The 20,404-nt window shown below is 40.0% G+C and overlaps 1 protein-coding gene across 1 annotated transcript in view; it reads left to right on the top strand.

Annotated features, from left to right (window-relative positions):
- Positions 1-20,404, top strand: part of vstm2a (V-set and transmembrane domain containing 2A) — an 85,136-nt gene that overhangs the window by 46,056 nt on the left and 18,676 nt on the right. Inside the window, exons 3-4 of the mRNA XM_084340194.1 lie at positions 14,592-14,642; positions 18,780-19,116. Coding sequence (XP_084196320.1) covers positions 14,592-14,642; positions 18,780-19,116 — 388 coding nt within the window. The remainder of the gene's footprint in view (positions 1-14,591; positions 14,643-18,779; positions 19,117-20,404) is intronic.

Genomic DNA, 20,404 nt, shown 5'->3' with positions numbered 1-20,404 from the left:
ACATCACTGAAGTAACGTAGCATTAGTCACCTATAATGTAGGTATGTTTGAACTTTGTTTAAAACAAAGTTCTGGTAAACCTTAACCTCAAAGTTTTCTTGCCCAAATCTAACCACAGTGCGACTGGCCGAAGAAGTTCTGGTACTGCGCTGTCACACTGCAATGGTCATGTCGGTCATGTTGGTCATGGCATTTCAAAATGGCTGTGTATGGTGTCATTTTGTTTTTTTACTTTTCATTACAGTAAATTACTTCTATTGTTTATTTTTTTCATTAAGTCTATCTTTCCAACACTGGATCCAAGTTGTGAACAATGTGTGTTCTGTTGAAGATCTGTTTGTTTTGTTTGACCGAGCTGTACTCAGATCCACCTGTTGCTCCTCTTTTATTGCATCTCTAACAGTGTAGCTGCTCAAGACTGCTGCTGTGGCAAAGGCAGAAATATGGTGATGGGTGGGCCTTGTACATAAATCGGTGTCACGAGTATAAATTACCACTCTGGGCCTGCGATAAGCATCAGAGAGGTATGTCCTCCAGTTAAATCATCTTACTATTATGGCTTCATGGTGCAAGACATCAAGGCTTGGTCTTCAAGGACACAAAAATGTCATCATTGTGATCTCTCTTTGAAATGGAAGTATTGATATACAGAAGAGGACTTGTCAATATAGATGTCCTTTATGTGTTCATCCTATTCATGGTGGAGCACAGGGTTCAGCCTTCTCCTCCTCCTTTCTTATGTGATGCATGCAAATAGTCAGTTCAGACGATGCATTGAACAGCAGGAGCTGGTCTACAGGGCTATCACCTGGACCGGATCCATCTTCAGATGCAAATGCATTGGGGACATATGAGACGAGCCGGGCTCAGCATGCTGTGAGTGGTTCCCGAGGGAGGCATCTTCCACTGTGTAGCCTGCTTGACAGTGTGGAGTCTGGGAACTGGTTGACTGGTTTTATTAGAAAGTTTTATCAGAAACAATCCTCCATAAGCTTGACTCAGAGAGACCTGTTGTTATCTGCTATGGCTGGGAAAATACCCTACAGCAAGAAGGTCATGGAGAAATGAAGGTAGTAAGGTTTGAAGGGCAGGATGTTTCTCTGTGCAGTTTACATGTTCTCACTGTATTTGTGTGAGTTTCTTTTGGCTCATCTGCTCTCCCCACCATCAAAAAGCTGAGCATTAGGCTATTTCTCCAGTCAGTGCCCGTCCCTGAGGCACTGGCCCACAGCCGGAGGTGGTCCACAGGCAACGAAACAATGGATGCCCACTGCTTCTCAGAAATGGCTTAAATGCAGAGTTCAAATTTCACTTCATTGTACTGAGTGTGATTGAATGTTACAAATAGATTCTTGTTCTCCGTCTCTCCTCCTGCGTCTTCTTTCGCCTTCTTTTTCTCCACCTACTTCTTTATTTTCTACTTTTTATATTTTTCTTCTTCTCCATCCCCTGGTCCCCCTTTTCTTCTTCTTCTTCTCTTCTTTTTCGTCCTCCTTTATTTTCTGCTTCTTCTATTTTCCAATATTTTTCCAATTTTATATTTTTGCAATACAAAGTATACAACCATTGCAATCAGACAGAAAAAAGGGTGCATCTGTCGGTTCATTCCCATTCTGGTTGCCCTCTGACTGGCCGATGAATCATTTCTTTTCAGTGCAGAAGAAGTTCTTTTCTGTTTGCTGGGGTTGTTGTGTGGGCATATTTTTCAGACTATTTTAAAGCAGGACACATTATCGTTGATATATCTCACACACGCTTGGAGGCTGCTTTGACTTTGCTGATTTCACTGTCTCAACAATTGAAAATGTGCACAGTATCTGGCAACTGTCACTCATGTAAAATGGAAAATCAAAACAAAAGCTTCTGCAAAATACAACTCTTATCACAAGATGCTGATTAAGATTTCAAGCTGGAGACAAAAGACGAACACACAAAAAAACTCTGCTTAATTACAGTACTGAGTAATTACAGCTGCAGGCAACAACACAGTGACCAGGGTCCAGTTTTTTACAAGAGGGGTGTGTGTGGATTCTCATGTTTAGTAAGACTGTTTTCATTTTAAAGAACAAAGGGATACAGTACTTCTTTTTGTACTTCATGGTGAGTTCATGTACAGGCTTGTACATATACAGGGTGATTTTGATGCTGTCCTGTGACTCTGGGCCACTCATTGTGATTTATATTGAGGCGTTATTCTATATATTCTATATACAAAATGTTGTACTATAACTGTATATTTGATTGACTCCAGATGTGTATGTACGGTATGTGAGGCTCATGAATATTAATGGGTTTGATAGTGTATATTTCTATTCCTTTCATGTTTTATAGGGACATCTGACTTTGAATACAGAGATGCCTCCCCTTAGAGTCAGCCATTTTGAATTATGATGGCTGCTGGCTTGATGTTGTGCTTTTGCACTGTGAGGAGCTTATATTATGAGTATAAATGTTTTTGTGGATGGAAATGTTTTCATATATGGATTGGATGTTTCACCGGTGCCATCCTGTGACCATTTGTAATAAAGATTGTGACTCTGTACAGACAAGTGAGTCTGAGTAAGTATGTTTTGGCTCAAAATACCTTACTTTGTTGCACACAAATATGCTTGAAAATCGGCCAGCGGTCTCCTGAAAAAAAATTCAGTGGTCTCTCACTTAAGAGGAGATGAAACACTCATGGTCATCACTGGCTTGTAAGCCTTCTGGCATGTACTGTAACCCCCCCACCATCGTCCCTACATTCTGATATGAAAGACATAAAGCATTTGTAATGTTAACATGATGTGACGCTTTTTGTGTAAATGCCCAAATGGTACATACAGAAACGTTAAATGCCGACATTTTATCCTTGTGACTGGGCTGGAAACGTCCTTTATTGCACAAATATTCTAAATTTTCTAAAGAGTAGACTTTTAGAGAAGCTGCTCATGAAATTCTGATTCATGCATAAAACGGGAGAATTATTTGTCTAAGTGCAGCAGTTTTGATGAAACTTGAAGAGATGATTGAAGAGTTGAAAGCACTCGAGCAGCCCTTTGGGCCCGGGCAACTAATTGTAATTCGTTGAAGCTAACGCTGTGGGATTCTGACGCACCGACACAAAGACAGTCAAGTGTGTCTGAGGATGTCTGCACATCTATTTGCAAGAAGAGTAGCTGAAAAGAGGACAAACCTCTGATTTTTGACCTCAGTGTGCACAATGGGACTGCTGTGTCCTCATTCCAACGCTAATGTAGCTGCCAATGCTTGTATGGGAGTCTATCGGTGGGCTGAGATGATAATTGCGATGCAGTGCATGTGACTTTATGGCGTTTTTAGTGTCCCTTTATAGGACTATCTTGCACCTTTTCTTTCAGCTGTGCTTTGGGACCATCTCTGTTTAATAAGAGCGCTACTTTGGTATTTAATTCCTGTAACATTGGCTTGTCAAAGGATCATTTCCCCCTCACTGGATAAAGTAATGGAGTAATTGTACACAATTCAAGCTCTTTCGTGTTTTCTACACGCACAATTGCAGGCTTTACATGTAATTAACATAGCTCTTGTCATAAACCAATGGGCTGTGAAGGGGATTAGTGTTTGCATGTGAATAGGACCCATGTCAGCTGTGGGATGTAATTAGGGTTAACAACTACGCTTAGACCCAAAACATCTTCAAGCGGGAGTCAGAGTGTATTGTAATTAGGAGGCATTTTACACGGCGCACTACTGTGCTTTATGTGCTCTAACTTTACACCCACTATGGCCTCACTTTGTTCTTAAAGAGGGGGCATGCTGTCACTGAGGGCCTCAGCTGAAGACAGATTGAATCTGAAATGAATCAACATTCATAGCTCATTATCGGATATGATTAAGTTGTCCTGGCTGTAATGGATGTCGATGGCGATGAACACCAAACACATCCATCATAATTGGAGACGTGTCACTGAGTATCAATACGCAGTCAATTTGTATGTGCCATACACGTGGTGTTTGCTCCTCTGTTTCATTTCCCTGGAGGTTTGTTGATGTGTATTATATAATATGGATGATCTTGGATTAAACAAAGCATTGAGTAGATCATAAGAGTTTAAGGAGTGTCACTGTGGTTTTGAGTTAAGGAAAGAGCACATCAAATCCAACTTTATACAGCTCACAGGATTTTATACGGAAGATTTCCCAGTTATTTTGAGAAGGTAAGAGAAGATCAGTGCCAGAACAAGTGTAACAAACTTAAACCTTTACAGATTTAGGAGCAGAAATTCTGAGGTTCTTTAAGCTATACTTCTGGAATGACATGGAAGAAGAAACCTATTGAACTGTTTCCTTGAGTTTTTCAAGGCTGTCTTAATACAAGATTAGTATGAATTAGCGAGTAATACGAGTATGAACCTTATTGTGATACTTCAACATTTGTATGTGTCATATGTAACCTATTGACATTTCTAAAATGCGTGTGATATGACATCTCCAGCCGTGTTTGTGGCCACCAAAATGGGTATTTTAAGCAAGCAAGCAGCAAAATTTGGCAATTTTAACAACTTAAAGAAACAATGTTTTAACTTGAATTTTGCATAAAAGTGCTTTGCAAATGTTTGTTCTGGTGATTGGATTGCGTCTAACCCACTGGTTTTTGAAGCAGTGTCCAGAAAATTCTGTCAGAGGAAGCATTTGATGTTTTGCACAGTGTCTTCACAATATCTTATGCAGTTGATAAATTATGCTTTCACAGGCAGACAGGTATTCTCTTTAAGATGATGACATGTATTTCATTACAAGTTGGAGATTGTATATTCTAAAAGATGATGTAAGGATCTGTGACAATACTTTGTGTTAAGTTTTTGTTCTGTATCTCTTGTTGGCTTGTCAAGTCAGATGCTTGTCTTAAGTTGGTCACATATCTTTAAAGCTACAATAGACGGAAGAGGAATATTCTATTTTCTTTAGGGTGGCTGTCTTTTTACAATGTTTGTCATATAAAATCAAACTAGTTCCTTGATCCGACTTCCGCCTTTTGCAGATGTTTTCTTTCAAAGCATGAACACCAACAGAAGAGGGGAAAAAAACCTCAACAGATACTCTTACATTTTTAAACAGCGTCAATTTATGATGTACGATGTGCCAGAGGTTGCCTCATCCACCTCGACTTCAGCTTATGGTGTCCTACATCCCTCGCCAACTTCCCTCAGTGAAAGGCCATGAACTCGCTCAATCAAAGTGGGTGTACGCACATATAATTGGATCCAAAGTGGGAACACAGTTGTTTGCTACATTTGTCTTACGCAAAACATATCATCATATTGCCACATCAGATGCTAGTCTATTTTCTGCTGCTGTGGGTGTTTTCTCAGCCTCTTCCATGATGGATTTCTCCTGGTATCATTAGTGAGCATCAGTGTAAATGGCGGCTCTACAAAGAAATCCTCACTCTTTGATTATGAGAGACTGACACCAAGACATGGTTTTTCAGATCTCCGAGACATTTTCTGCTATCAAACCCCATTGATGCTGCACTGGAAATATCCTGACACTGTGTCACATTGTGCAGATTTTTGCCAGTCATAGGACAAGAGGGAGAGATACTCCAGCTAATACAAAAATGGACCCAGATGTACGGGGACACAGCCAACAGCTATTAAAAAGGGTGTTTAAGTATTTAGGTGCTTTTCACCTACAAATGATGAAACAGTCTTGAACTGTGGTCACTGGCTTGGCATCCTTCTCGCCTGTAACTCCGCCACCGTCCCCTCCAGCTCCCGATATGAAAGTCAAGTCATAAACATGTAATGTGAACGTGATATGGCATTCATTGTAAAAATGTGACCGTTTAGTGGTTTATAGAAATGTAAACTGGCAACATTGTATTCTAGTTATTTGACTGGTTCGGCCTCAATTCATGCTCAAGTCACAAACCCAGATTTAGCAATGTACATTTCTGCAAACCACATATACTGAAATGTTACATATAATATGTTGATACTTTACGTTCCTTAAGCTTCAATTTATAACTTCATGCTGTGACAACTCTGTACTCATGGTCTGGTTAGGTTTAGGCACAAACATCACTTGGTTGGGGTTAGGAAAAGATCCGGTTTGGCCTAAAATACCTGTTTTGGTTGTGACAAACATGGCTCGAAATGTCCTAACATCTAGTCAAAAATATCCTGTGGTTTCATACTTGTAAAATGTGAAAACACTGTCTTAAACTGCGATGGCTTGGAAGCTGTTTTGCCTAGCTGTATTGCCACTGCCATCTCCTCCATTAAAGGAAATTAAATCCCAACAATTTATTGGCTCTGACTACTTTAGACTTGAGAAACAAGTGCAGAACATCAGACTGACAAACTATTTCTTCAGATTAACATTAACACTTTTATCTAAAGACTCTGCTTTGGTCGAGGAAAAATCAGAAGTACAAATGATTCTTTCTATTGTTTGAGGTAGCTGAACCCTTAATCGCCTGAAAAGGACAATTCTACTGAGCCATTTCATCATGTCAACCCAACAGTTTGTTTTTGCTCAAGGCTGATAGGTAATCAATATGCTATATCTGAGGGTTGAGTCTGGACTGACAGTTGATGCCATGTCCATCAAAAAACAGACGTGTGAATGACAAACCAAGGTCTGCATTTGTCTGTGTGAGAGGCAACGACAGAGAGTCACGTATTAATGAAACAAGGCAAACGAGCTGTTTAATGTCACACATTAGCTCAAAAATGCAGGTGTTGTGTAGGTATGAAGACAGTATCACTGCCAGTTCACTATTGGTTTGGAAGAAACTCAATCTTCATTATATTGTTTTCATGCTGCACACAAATCACCTTTTTCTTTGTCACTTGGATTAAGCTTGAAAGTTCTATGTTGAATAATCAGCCATAATTATGTGTTTCACCTGTAACAGTCCATGCATGTTCTAACACTTCACAGAAGTCTGGAAGCCCTTGGCTGTCAACTCTAACAAGCCAAAATAACTGCCAAATCACAAAAAATGTAAAGGTTTTTTCTGGTTGATGAAACACTCAAAATCCAATGTACACCCTAGAAAATAAAAAACAAATTAATCAATCATCAATTGGTGGTATTTTGTAAGAGCTGATGGATGGCAACTGACACTACTGGCTCATCCCATGCCGACTCACCCAAATTCAGATTTATTCCCAGTTCATGTTATGAAAATAACAATAACTCAATATCTGAAACTTTTGCTAAATTCACAAGACCTTGCAAAATCCTATAGCTGTACTCCAACTTTTTAATTCATGAATTTCTGAAGTTTGGCCCTTAGGGCAAAATTTCCGCTTCTTTGTGATTCTTTGCATTCTCAGCCTCACTAATCACTTATTTTTCACTGGTTTGGGTTGAAATTTTTCTTGAACATCTAAGGACCCTAAATAGTTGTTGCTGAATGGTTACAATAATCACATTAATAACAGGGAGTCATTTTTTACCAGAACAAGGAATGTCTCATATATCTCATCTCAGAATATTCATATCTCCACTAGTTTTTCAACTTACTTGAAACCAAATGTTGGTTCTGTGTAGTATTAATGTAGTTAAGAAGTTATTTGGTCCTGAGTAAATAACTGAGTGCCACAGATCTTATAAATAAGCTTCAAAGCTGAAAAACCCAAGTTTAAGGTTATTTTGACTGTAGATTTCCCCAAGAAGGATTATTTTAATTCCCTTGAAAATGCTATAGTGCTACTATTTGATGATGTCAGAAATCAGTTCAGAGAGTTTGACATTATAAAAAAGAGTGTATGTGTGTATTGTGGTAAGAAAATGAGATTAATATTTCTTCCTATTTTATCATCTAGTATGCAACAAACCGAACGATTAAGCGCTATAACTTGTTGCTATTTCCAGAACCCAATGAAAAACAGGCTCAATAGGTATCACACAGATAGAAAACCTAACCTAAAGATCTATTTGTACAAAAGTACGAAAAATTATCTAATTACATATTTAAATATAACATCTTTGAATTGTTGATGTATATGCAATGAATATTGCATATATGAACACTTTCACATTATTAAGTTTCAGGGAAATTAAGATAATCCTTGTCGGGAAAATACAGTCAGAATAACCCATAAAATTGGCTTTCCAGCTCTGAAGCTATATTCATAAGATCTGTGGCACTCAGTTTTTTAATGCAGGATCAAATAACTTCTGGATGTGATAGATCTACATTAATACTACACAAAACCAACATTTGCTCACAATGAAGTGGAAACTAGTGGAGATAAGAATTTTTGAAAATGAAAGCTATTTATTTAAATAAAAACATCTCCTGGATGTTCAGGACAAATATCAAGTTTAGAATCACAAAAACAACGACAAAAGTCATAACACAATAACATGCTTTTCTTTGAGAGTCTAAAGTTTTTATCTCATTCTGAAATGAATTCTATAGGTTTCCTCTGTGTGCACTTTCAGTGTCCGTACAAAGTGAGATACATTTAAATCCATTTGTCTTCAGACTGATTTCGATGCACATCAAATCACAGAGTCATTAAATATCATCGCTTGCTGTGATATTTAAAGGACAATTCAGAGGTCTTTTTAATGTGTATTTCAATAGCACTGCTAAGCTGGCGTCATATTATGCACACTAGTGATGATAAGCCTTTCACTGCAGTATACAATGACACATTTCCTGTGCTACCATAGCTTAAGATTACAGGGTTTAACGTGTCATATGAAGTCCATGACCTGAGTTTAACCTCCGCTGAGTGTTTGTGTTTGTAAAAACGATGACTGCCAGATAAACTCATTCAGATATTAATGTGCTCTCATTGGTCGTTCATGTCCATCATGCAGGGTCAGAGCTCTCACATGAGATCCCGTCACAGTAAAGAGCTGCAATACAATCACAGCAACGCAGGGTGGTCCCGTTCGCACTTCACTTTAAACGATGACCATTTTTCCCTCATGTGATGTTAATTTAGTCTCAGCAACTCAATAAAGCTTTTTTTGATGCACAATAATTGCGGAGCACATTTTACAAGAAGTCAATTTGAGATTTGCATGAAGAATGGTGTGTCATGGTGGAGGGGTTTTGCAATAAAGAGACAAGCGATTGAAATTGAGATACTTGCGAGCGGCCGCAGCTTTGGCTCAGAGGGCACTCATGCGATAGAAATGAAATATAAATGGGGAAATAATGGAGGTTTATTCCGACAGTGTCACTGAAAAACCTTTACATTGCTGTCACAGGCTGGAAACGTACTTCTTGGAACAGGTACACATTTAGACAAGAACGAGTTGTTCTTGACGAGTTGAAACATGTGCGAGAGTGATTGTTCTGTATTAAAGGTTTCATACTTTAACATTCTAATCTGTCCTTTTAAGGACACACAGCAGCCTCATCTTCGTGGCAGATAAATGCCTTTTACAGCGGATAATAAATGCCGGTTTTCTGAATTGATATTGGACATTCATTATGTCACAATTACCTTAATTGCATTTGTACAGTGCCGGGTGACTAATGGGTTCACACTCATAAAATACTGCCTCGCTTTTTTTTTTCTGTTTTAGTGGCTGCAAATTCACAGAGTCAATTTAGATAAAATATTTGAAAATGTTTGAAAGGTAGAGGTGAAGCCAGACATGAATTTATTCTCGATATGGGAACGGGGCGAGCTCAGGCAGCTGACCTGGAGCCACGGCAGAGAGAAACTGTTCCCAAAACAAAAAAAAAAAAGGATTCATATTTTAGTTCCTTTTATCCTCCCCCACTGCACACACAAACTCACAGCTGTTGGCTCTGTAAAATACTGCATGTGATGAGTCTGTGCATGCAGTTCTATAACTCTGATGAATAGCTCTGTTTTTGTTAGTTAGACAAATTCACGTGTGTTATGTTAAGGCTCTGCATGTCATCTGAAAGTATGTTGATTCTTACAACGCTGCACCTTTTGCAACCTGTGTTTCTGCAAACCACAGATATGTTGCAACTTTACGTTTCTTTAGGTTTAATTGACAATTTTATCTTGTGACGACACTGTGCTTACGATCTGGTTAGGCTCAGGCACAATACCCACTTGGTCAGGGTTTAGAAAAAGATAGTGTTTTGGCTTAAAATACCTGTTTTGTTCGCTACAAACACGGCTGAACATTTTCTTGAGGTCTCCTTAAAAAATATCAGGTGGTTTCACACTTACAAATGTTGAAATGCATTCTCGAACTGCAGTCACTGGCTTGGCAGCCTTCTTGCCTGTAACTCCACCTGATCTGGTCTCTCTGTGATCAAAACTGCAAACTATGTGTGTTTTCATGCGCCATCTGCATAAGGCAACTACAGTATGGCTGAGGAAACTATCTGAGACACTTCAGTGATGTAATCATTAAATAAGGTTAACTCTTGCTAGTGTGAACTTGAGCTGGTTGTACTGAAGGCAGATGTTTAGTTACCCATTCATCATGCGGACTCACACACTGTACCCTCCTTCTCACTGCTACACCTGAGCACCAGTACTATAAGGCTGATCTTACAGATTTACTTTGCGTTCAGGAACCCTGCGGCGCAGCACAGATCTCAGTGCTCCCTGCACAATTAGTGGGGGGTTGCCAAGTGCATTTTTGGTATTCTGGTGGCCAGGTACCCTTGGTACACTTGGATCAAAAAGAATGCATTATCATGTGTTATAGGTGGTCGTATTACAGACTGTGACTATGATAAACAGAATATATATAAACAGGTCTGTCCCTGCCATGTCTCCCTGTCAACAGTTTGGGAAACCTGTGAGTTTTTTTAAAGGAATGTTTGTCTATTACAGTTAAATCAGTGTTTCAGCACATGTTGAAGATCCTACTATCATTGTGATTTTTTGTGTGTAACAGTGTGGGATTGTATTCGTCATCACTACGATCCATCTGCAGTTAAATTCCACCGTATCGTCACAATGAGACTAATCAAATATGATCAAATATGCCGTCCAGGTATCAGTTGGCCAGACGCTGGGGGGAGGACTGGCATTAGGGGATGATCCTGACCGAGTTAAAAGCAGAGATAGAAGTTGTAATTGAATTTTTCATAGATGGTGTGATTTGTTTTAAATGTGTCGTCGATAGGTAGCAGAAATATGTTAAGAAACATGTTAAGTAAGAACAGCGGTTCGGGGTTATTTTGCAACAGCCATGAGTATGTTCATGGCCAAAGAACTGAAAGGGCCCGAAGACTGTGCGTCACTCAGTGTAGCTGATTTACTGTAGGCCTGTAACTCTTTGCGGTCAAGAAATAGCATGAAAACTGAGCACTAACATCGATGGATGAGCTGCAATCAACCAAAGGACCTATATGGCACAAAGTAGGACTTAGAGGCGCTGTAATATACTCAATAAGTGCAAAATACTGGCAAATAATGTCACAAAGAACACAAAGAGGGTTGAGCTGGCAGCTACTTTGGATTATATTCTCTGTTAGCTTCAACAGAGTTTGCAGCAAAAAGAGAAATCAAAGGTGGAGTAAGAGGATGTTCAGTACTTCTTAATCTGTAGTTAAAGAAGGTATCACAGCAGGCCTTTGATCAGCCACAACGCTATAGAGCAAACGAAGGCTTACTTATTGTCAAGGTGTATTAAGTGTATTTTCATCCTCAACCTCTTATCAGGCTCATATGGAGGGCTGTGAATTAAAGACAACACAGAAATAAATAGGAGGGAAATGCAAAGGGAAGATAACACAGAAATAAATACCAAATTAAATAACTACTTCTTAATGAATGGAGAAGTAAATAAATGTCGAATTCATACAAAGGTTCAACATAAATACCAATTAATGTCACATTTACAACCTAATTAATGTCTGATAGTGGGTTTGTTGACTTGACACAGCAGCTTTTAAACATGATGGAGGCAGATGACTAAACGCTGCCGACTGAATGGAAAAGTCCAGTTTCTTCCTGTCTATCAGTTAACATGCCATCGCAAACCCAGAATGGGCTGTGGTTAATAGTCACACGTAATCTATTACTACTGCTGTTTTACCACAATCAAGTAACTGTAACCTGTACTGTACATTTACTGCCACCTGACAACTTCTCTGCTAGACTCTTCCTCTGCTCCGATCATTTTTTTTTAAGCTCTAAGTTTTTTGAGTAAAATTAAGAAATATGTCGAAAAATATTGTGAACAGTGTGACTCATCAACGTTGTCAGGAAATGACTCAGAAGAAACACGCTGGAGTAGGGCTATAAAAAACACCCAGATGGAACTGTTGACAGGAGCAGCCCTTTCTGTAGTTTATGCAGCAAGGAATGTTGGTACCATCGAGTACTTCAAGCCTGAAATATCACCTCATTTTAAAGTTTTAATGTGTGTCTATTCATTGATTCACTCATCTGCCAAAATACATTTACATTGAAATCTTTTTAAATGCTTCTAATATTGGTATGTGTGATTCATTTCAATTAATTACTCACACAGCTTGTCAGAAACAATAAAAATGGATTTCCACCAAACATGAAAGGATGATGGGTGTCGACCAAGAATAGACCATATTAACTTTAGGTGTGGCGCCGCATTGACCCAATCCAGGAAGGTTTTCTCACTTTTCTTGTTAATTTGTCAGGGAAGAATGCATGGATCTTTGTGAAAAACAATCAGGGGTATATACAGTAGGTGGCTGGTATCTAGAAGTGAGGACAAAAGAGGACTGTTGGGCCTTGGTGGACGTATGCGCTCTACTGAGTGCCATTTTATTTTTGATTTTGGTAGTTTGAGTCGTCGAAAGGGTTAATGTCCAACAACATTCTGCACCCCATAATGTCTTCTCTTTAGACCCCACCTGCCTGGTAAACCCCTGCCGACTGTCAAACTCCTTTCCCCAAAAAGGGTTAGTCTCCAAACACAAGTCGAGATAACCCCGCTGACATCATCAGGTTCTGTGACTTGACGAAGCTCATCCAGCCACAGAAGACATTATAGAACTGTTTCAACAGGCCGAGTACAATTCAGAGTGTAACAGGTACACACGTGAAGATCCACTTTAACTGATTTCGGGTTCTCTTTATATTCCCCCGATCATTAATAAATGGTAAATTCATAATTAATTCAACTTTAGTTAATAGTCATTTCTCTGATAACAAACAATAAAATGCTTGATAAACCGTGGTTATTATAAAGTGTTACCAAACATGGTGCTAATTGATTAGACACTAGGCACAGGGAAAATTAAATCCGAGCCAGTTTAATAGCCCCATAGGATTTTCTATAATGAAATGTTTGAGAAGCAATTAAACCGTTTTCCTGCATCTTATTTGTCACTGTGACCATGTTTTCCTGAACGCAGCAGCCACTGTGTGCAGACCGGAGCAGAGCATCCGTCCTCTGGTGGAACTCTAAGTTTATCCTCCTCAGGTGACATATATAGACTTGCACATCCAGCCCATATAACCGCTGTGAAGTTTGTAAAAGGGAAGGCTGAAATTGATGACTTGAAATAGTCCGACGCCAAGACTGAGGACAATTAATCCTGCCTCACTGTTAAAGACGTCTCCCTGATACAATGGAGGATGCCAGGTCCATCTGTGGAGGGGAGATGTAAGAGTCATGCATACATGCAGACAGTGAAAGCTATGGCTCCTAATTCTGCTCATTAATCACCTGTCTGCTGAACATCCTCCAGAGAAAAGTGCCCGGTTCCTCCGAGGTAATTACAGCACTTGAAGGAATGCTCTCTGCTGCAAATGCTCATAAGTAGCCATCTTATCCCTCTCCTGCCCTTCTTTTTTTTTGGTCTATAGATTCCACGTCCTCTGGAGGAACTGCCTCCTCCTCCTCCTCTTGAGTCTTTTCTGCTGCAGCGCTCTTGCTCCTCTTCAGCTTTGTAGTCAGCAGACTTTTTTTCCCGGGCACACATCCATTTGGCATCCGATGTGGGATAAATAAATTATAGCCTCTAAAATCAATGCCCTGTCCATGATGTAGGCTGTAGGCTCAGTGCTTTGCCACCATGCTAGAATTATGTCACCGGGGCTCAAACAGGGGCATTTCTTGAGCCCCAGAGCTACGCTGCTGTTCAGTGTTTTGGGGTTTTGAATTATTTTTTTACTGAAAATCTATTCCGGGCCTTCTGACATTTATTATTTGTCATAAGTTTTCATGGGTAATATTACTTTTACGGCGGAGACTGATGGAGGTTCTGAGGCACAATTTGTCTCAGAAGGCTGTTAGTTTGTCACACAGTATCCTGGTCTCCAACCACTTTTTCACCTTGATTCGCTGCGACGTCTGGAAGCTGTCTCTAATTTGTCTACAGAGCCACTCAGAGAGCCTAAAAATAAATCAAAAACTTGCAAAAAATGACATCTTTGTGCATTTATTTTTAAAGGCAGAACAGTAGCGATGCAGTCACTCAGTCTGTGAGTAAACTGTGGGTTGATGTCGGAATGAAAGATTTATAACCATCGGCAGATAGATGGTGCTTTTTTTAAAGTTGTTGTAGTAATTTCATAACAGGTTTTAGGGGGCCTGAGACTAGACGTGCCGAAAATACATCTTTGACTGTATCCTCAGAGTAACTCTGAGAGCTCCGCAGTACACAGCAGGCTGCTTTCACTTTGCTAATGCTTCCTTTCTCTTTCCGTTGCTTTCTGTGTTCCCAGATGGAGATGATACCAGAGCCTGATCCTGACGATGAGGGGACGAAAATAAGTGTAAGTTGAAGAGCACGTCACGCATCCCTGCATGGTCATAGTCCCCGGCTTCTCAAATACACACCGTCACCCGAGGTTGGCAGCATTTCATTCAGAGCAAACACAACAGCAGCTGATTTCCCTGAATAATACACCTTCAAGCAGAGAAAGGAGCTAATCAGTGAAATCAGTGGCACTGTATTATTACTGTCAAAGTGGTTCCCTTCCTGCGCTCATGCCCCAGCAACTGCTCCACCCCCTTTTTCTTGCCACAGTGTATGTGCTTTGTGTGCATGCAGAATGGATCATAATGACCTCACTGGAGTCCTTACATAATCAAAGAGTCAAGTGACGTAAATGTCACATCATGTTATTTAAAGTGGCAGGTCCAGGATCAAGGTTATCCATAGCTAAATCTGTTTTAGTATAAATTAGGTCTTCATTTCTCTGGGTGATGATAACATAAAGTAACAGCATTGATTGAGGAACATGCGTCTCTTAACCTGTCTCACTTCTTCTTTAGCAATGCAGCTTCATTCCAGGATGGATGTAATGAATTAAGTACATAAGGCAGGGCAAGATAAATCAAAATGTATATCTTTGTATTTTCAGGCTGGCAATACACAGCATATACAGTAGCGAAATGGTCAGTGTTAAGATCAAAACAAATACAAATAAAATCTAAAAATCTAAATTAAATGCAAAGACAGGGTTCTCTTGCCAGCTCGAATAATTACAGCCACAAAACACGCTAAAATTAAAATAAATAATAATAATGATATTTTTTTAAAAACACAGCAGCTGTGTGTACGGTCCATGAACTTGGCAGCCAACGGATTTTTATTTTGAAATGAGAAAACCAAAATCGGGAAACAAGCTGTTTCCCTACGACCCTTTAGAAATCGGAGAACGAAAAAACGACTCATTATCGGATTTTCTTTGATGTGCTTATAAACAGGAATTTAAAAACGTGTGTGTAAATCTTCTGTCTCGCATTATTATGGAACCCACCTACGTTCTCGCAAAGACATGCCCCTCTGTTGCATTCAAGCGCTAGGATTGGCCGGTCACCCATATAACAAAGGTAGAGACTAGTACTTTAGCAATTATGCTACCCAATTTAGATTGTTTTAGACAGCTGTCTGTTAGGGGTCAGGTAGCCAAGCTGCTGGACTCTTAAATGTTATTTTACTGAAACTATCTTGTCAAAATGCACAATGCATATATGTCCAGTCGCATTTCAAACTTATAAAGTCTCGAGGTCATATTTTGAAAGTTCATTAACATCCAATCGAGCATACAAACAACAAAAAGTAGTGGACAAAAACAAGAACTAGTGAGGGAGGGAAAGAAAAAGAACTGCCCCTCACCTGTTGTGTATGTCTCTTCATGTCTGTGACAAATTCTACAGATGCAGACGTTACAACTGTAGTGAAACACTGCTATGATGTCCACATGACTGTCTACAGGTTGTTTTCAGCTGTATTTTTGCCGAGAACCACACGCCTGTCGCGGTAGAAATAGGCGAGACTGAATCTCAACATGAAGCGCTGCTGCAGCCTCGCTCAACATGTGTGTGAGCCGCGCGACTCATGCAGCCAGCGTGTCCGCTCTAAGCTGTTAACATGGACGCCAGAGTGAAAAGCAAGATGTTACACCACACACAGGTGCTGCTCAGGCAGTCAGTGTGGCCAGCCTGTTAGAATGACTGACGAGGCTGCTGTATTTGACCTATTGGGAGTGAGAATGGTGTTTTTTTGTTCGGTTGTGTTTTTCTGCACATGGCACTGGTGCTGCGGAGGTTAAAAGCTCTGCAGCACAGGCCACACAACTCACATCACACTTCATCGACATAAACAGCACCGTCTCAAACTACATCTCATCTGAAAAGTCCATATGCTGCTCAGCCGTATTAGTTCAGTGTTACAGTACATTATTACCAGTTGGAATGATGGACTAAACTTGAGGACTCAGGCTGTGTGAAACCATAGCTTTCCTTTAAGAACATCATCAACCACGCAGACAGACCCATGTTAAAAATATATTCAAAGGTTCTACTCAGTGTCACAGTGCACAGCAAGCAGGTCGGCAGGTATCCCATTCCCTAAACCAACCACTGAGGTCTCTTATACAATACACAGAAGGGCCGTTACTCTTTGAATTGTTGTGTCCCTGTAACAGAAGTGAAAGGTTTGCAGTTGTGGGGGTCTACACAAGGCTGTCCTGGGACACATTTGGCATTGCAGAGCTCGGGACTGTACTGATGTTACTTGCATATGAATCCCTCTGTCCCAAAATGACTCCAAACTTTGCTTAAGCAAATACTGTATGTTTCCAGAGAGACATAACGCCACCAAAGTTAGGTTTTTATCAGCATAACAAGGAAGTTTTATCATTAAAAATCTATCTGCAACATCATCATATCCAACACATCTGCACATGGTTAAAGTTAAAAGAGTTAAAAGTGGAGTGAAGCACAAAGCAAGATTATTTTAATATCGGATCAAATAGAAACTTTGCCTTCATTTTTTTGTTGTTGTTTCTGTCTACACTTAAGCACATGTGGGACTCAGGATGCAAACCCCAGTCTCCAGTGCCAAAGCCCTGTGCTTTGTTTGCCTGCTGCTTACCCCAACCTTCCTACGACCTCTGTGGACAACAACAACGTAGCACTCTGTGGAGCAGGGGAAAAAACATTGCCAGTGAACAGGATTCAGGTCTACAGTTTATTATGTTTCCTTCAAGGGAATTTGGTTAAACAACAAAGAAGTTGTGTATAGATGTGAATTCTAGGAGACAGGTTTGGCATATGTCAGCAAAGATCTGCCATGTACCACTAAGTATTTGCATATTTATCGGTCCCACCAGCACATCCAGTTGAGCTGTCCAGATTAACATGGATAGACAACTAAGAATGTTGCACTGCTTTCAAGGCTGTACAGGCCACCGTGGGGATCTCATGATGTCTTCACACCTTTACATGAATAAACTAACAAACAAAAACAAAATACCAAGATTAAATATCCTTTCATTTGACACCACCACAGTTAGGTGATAGGATCATATGTCAATATAGAAATGTGTCAACTCAAAGATTGTTCTTTACCATATCCCACGAGGTATTAAATTCCTCATGTATTGGGCTATAGGCAACATAATAAGCGGGACTGCTTTATGGAGGTATTGGATTTTGATATTGCAGAGTTTTTGTTATGAAACAGCTTGAATTGAATAGTGCTCCCCATAAGCAAACAAGACCATCAGTCAGAGGACTGGCTATTTCTATATAATTATTATGGCTATTCTTAATGTCTGTAACCAGGTCAGATTCTGACTTATCTGGGTTGTATACATCATCAAAATTAAAGCTATTTTCACAGTGCACTATTGAAGGTATATTGAGGTTTGAGTAGGTAAAAGAGTGAGGGAAGAAGCTGCAAACAAACAAAGTTCACGTTGTTTCACGATCATCTTATCACAGTTTTTCACAGTTTCACAGTTTCCAACTTCATAATATCACTCATAAATAACAACGCGTAACACTAAAACACAAACAGAACAATTGGGCATGATGATAAAAAACAGATAACATACCAGGCATGACTCTCCTCTCAATACAACAATACATTCAACATGTGAACAGGAAATAAGCTAAATGTAATGTAATGATAAAAAAACATTTATACAAAATAATAACTTAAAAATGGCAAGTAGTCAGGCTTTCTTGTAGCCAGCACATTTTATTACTGTTTGTAATTTGAAGATTTTATGAAATTCTTAAATACATAGATCCTCAAGGGTTCAAACTGTGAGTGAGACCTTGAAAAACTTGGCTTCATGAATGTGAAATTTCCCCAGTAAAATTAATAAGTTATTAATCTTACATAGCCACACCTAAAAGGAAAACCTTTCTGTGCTTATATGTGTGTGTGTGTGTATATGTATATATATATATATATATATATATATATATAGTACCTGTAAATATCAACATTTCCATATATCAGTCCAAATCTGATGTGTCAGTGTCACAGTGTAACAGTCATGTACTGTAGCAGGTTGTAGAATAAAGTGGCATGATGTGCAATGAAACCCTGATGTATCCCATCATACTGTCCACTGTTATGACACTGTGGTCTCTTTTAATTACTCTAACAGACTGTGAAGGTCCAGGGCAACGACATCTCACACAAGCTGCAGATCTCCAGAGTCGGCAAGAATGACGAAGGACTGTACGAGTGCCGGGTGACACGAGCTAACTACGGAGAGATTGTAGAGTACAAAGCCCAAGCCTGGCTGAAGGTCAATGCCACAGCAAGGCCACGAAGACCACTGCCGCCCCCCAAGAAAAGCTCCCCGCTGCACCTGACAGACAAGAAGCCGAGAAAGTCCAGCTCATCTCTTGGCCAGGATAACATGAGTTCAGACCAGAGGTTGGCCTCCACCTCCACCTCTCACACATCCTCAGACACAGCTAAACACAACCCCGGCTCAGGTAAGGCCCCTCGGGAGTGTTACATAATAAAGGCACTGTGGAACAGAAAAAAGACTCATGTAGCCAGAGCCAGAATGGTCTGTAACCTTCCTGATATGTTAGACGTGTTCATGAGTCACCGACTGCGGTTAAAAAAGGTTGTTTGGTTGAGATTCAAAGAAACAAAGTCAAATGTAAAATGGCACTTTTAGAAAACAGACCCTAGAAGACCTTCACCTTAAAAAGGTTTCCATGGTTCATAGAGGCTGATTATCTATGCACTGGATCCAGTGAGAGTGGAACCTTAAGTATCTTTTGTGTCTGAAGAACTAAAAAGACTTTGTGACAAGTATCTGGTCTCACTGATATACATATAAAGTGTCACAGAACAAGGATACAAGCAGGCTTTTCATACCTCTTCCATGCTTAAATCTTTCTGCCAAGACAATGTGGTTTTAAGGTGGCAGCAGACGTGCCTGGGATCTTGGAAACCTAGAATACTTTAAGCTTTTTCTTAACATCAAAGTCAGCTGTCATCTGACTGGTTGCACATTAAAAAGGTTACAACAAATGTCAAAGGTCAAAAGGCGAATATGATTTACCTTTGAGTGCAGCTGTGAGGCATCAAATCACAGCAGCCAGGAGGTCAAAGTCCCATCCATACATTCATAAGTCTGTTCTTTCAGTAGTGCTGAGTTAACAAGCACATGCCAAGGGCTGTCCAAACTCAGCAAGCCTATAGGGGGCCTCAAGCTGACTTTCTGCCAACACATCCTCGTACCTAAATGGCTGGATAGGTGGATTGCCAGAATGCCAAAGCAACATTATCACTGTTTCCAAAACAACATGATCGTTGCAGGTGTGCAGGTGTACTTCGTACGATCACAGTATGGTTAGGTTTAGGAAAACATTGTAAATTGGGTCGAAACAACTGTTACTTACGTTATTTATCAACGCACTTACGTCACTTACATAGCTTTAGTGACGTATTGTCTTTGGCATATGTGACCATTGACTTTGACTTCCACACTGGACAACAGCAGTCTCCTGAGTGAAAGATCTGTGCTTGTTTGACCTTACCGTCCATCACCGACTTCCTCCCAATGCAGACTTTGTTGCTCAGTATACTTCTTCACCTGACTTCCTCCTTTGATGCTGTAATCATTACTATGGCCACTCGAGGTCACCACCGAATGTAAATATGGGTTGTAAAAAGCTGCTTTCACAGTTGACTCGTGGTGGTTTTTCTGATGAGGACGAGCTGCTTGAGATACAGACTGAACCGTATTTCACGTAGGACATGATCCAC

The sequence above is a fragment of the Pagrus pagrus genome, assembly GCF_965226575.1.
Source record: "Pagrus pagrus genome assembly, chromosome: 20".
Classification (NCBI taxonomy): Eukaryota; Metazoa; Chordata; class Actinopteri; order Spariformes; family Sparidae; genus Pagrus; species Pagrus pagrus.
Note: the sequence above shows the minus strand (reverse complement) of the source record. Positions and strands in the feature narration are given on the sequence as shown.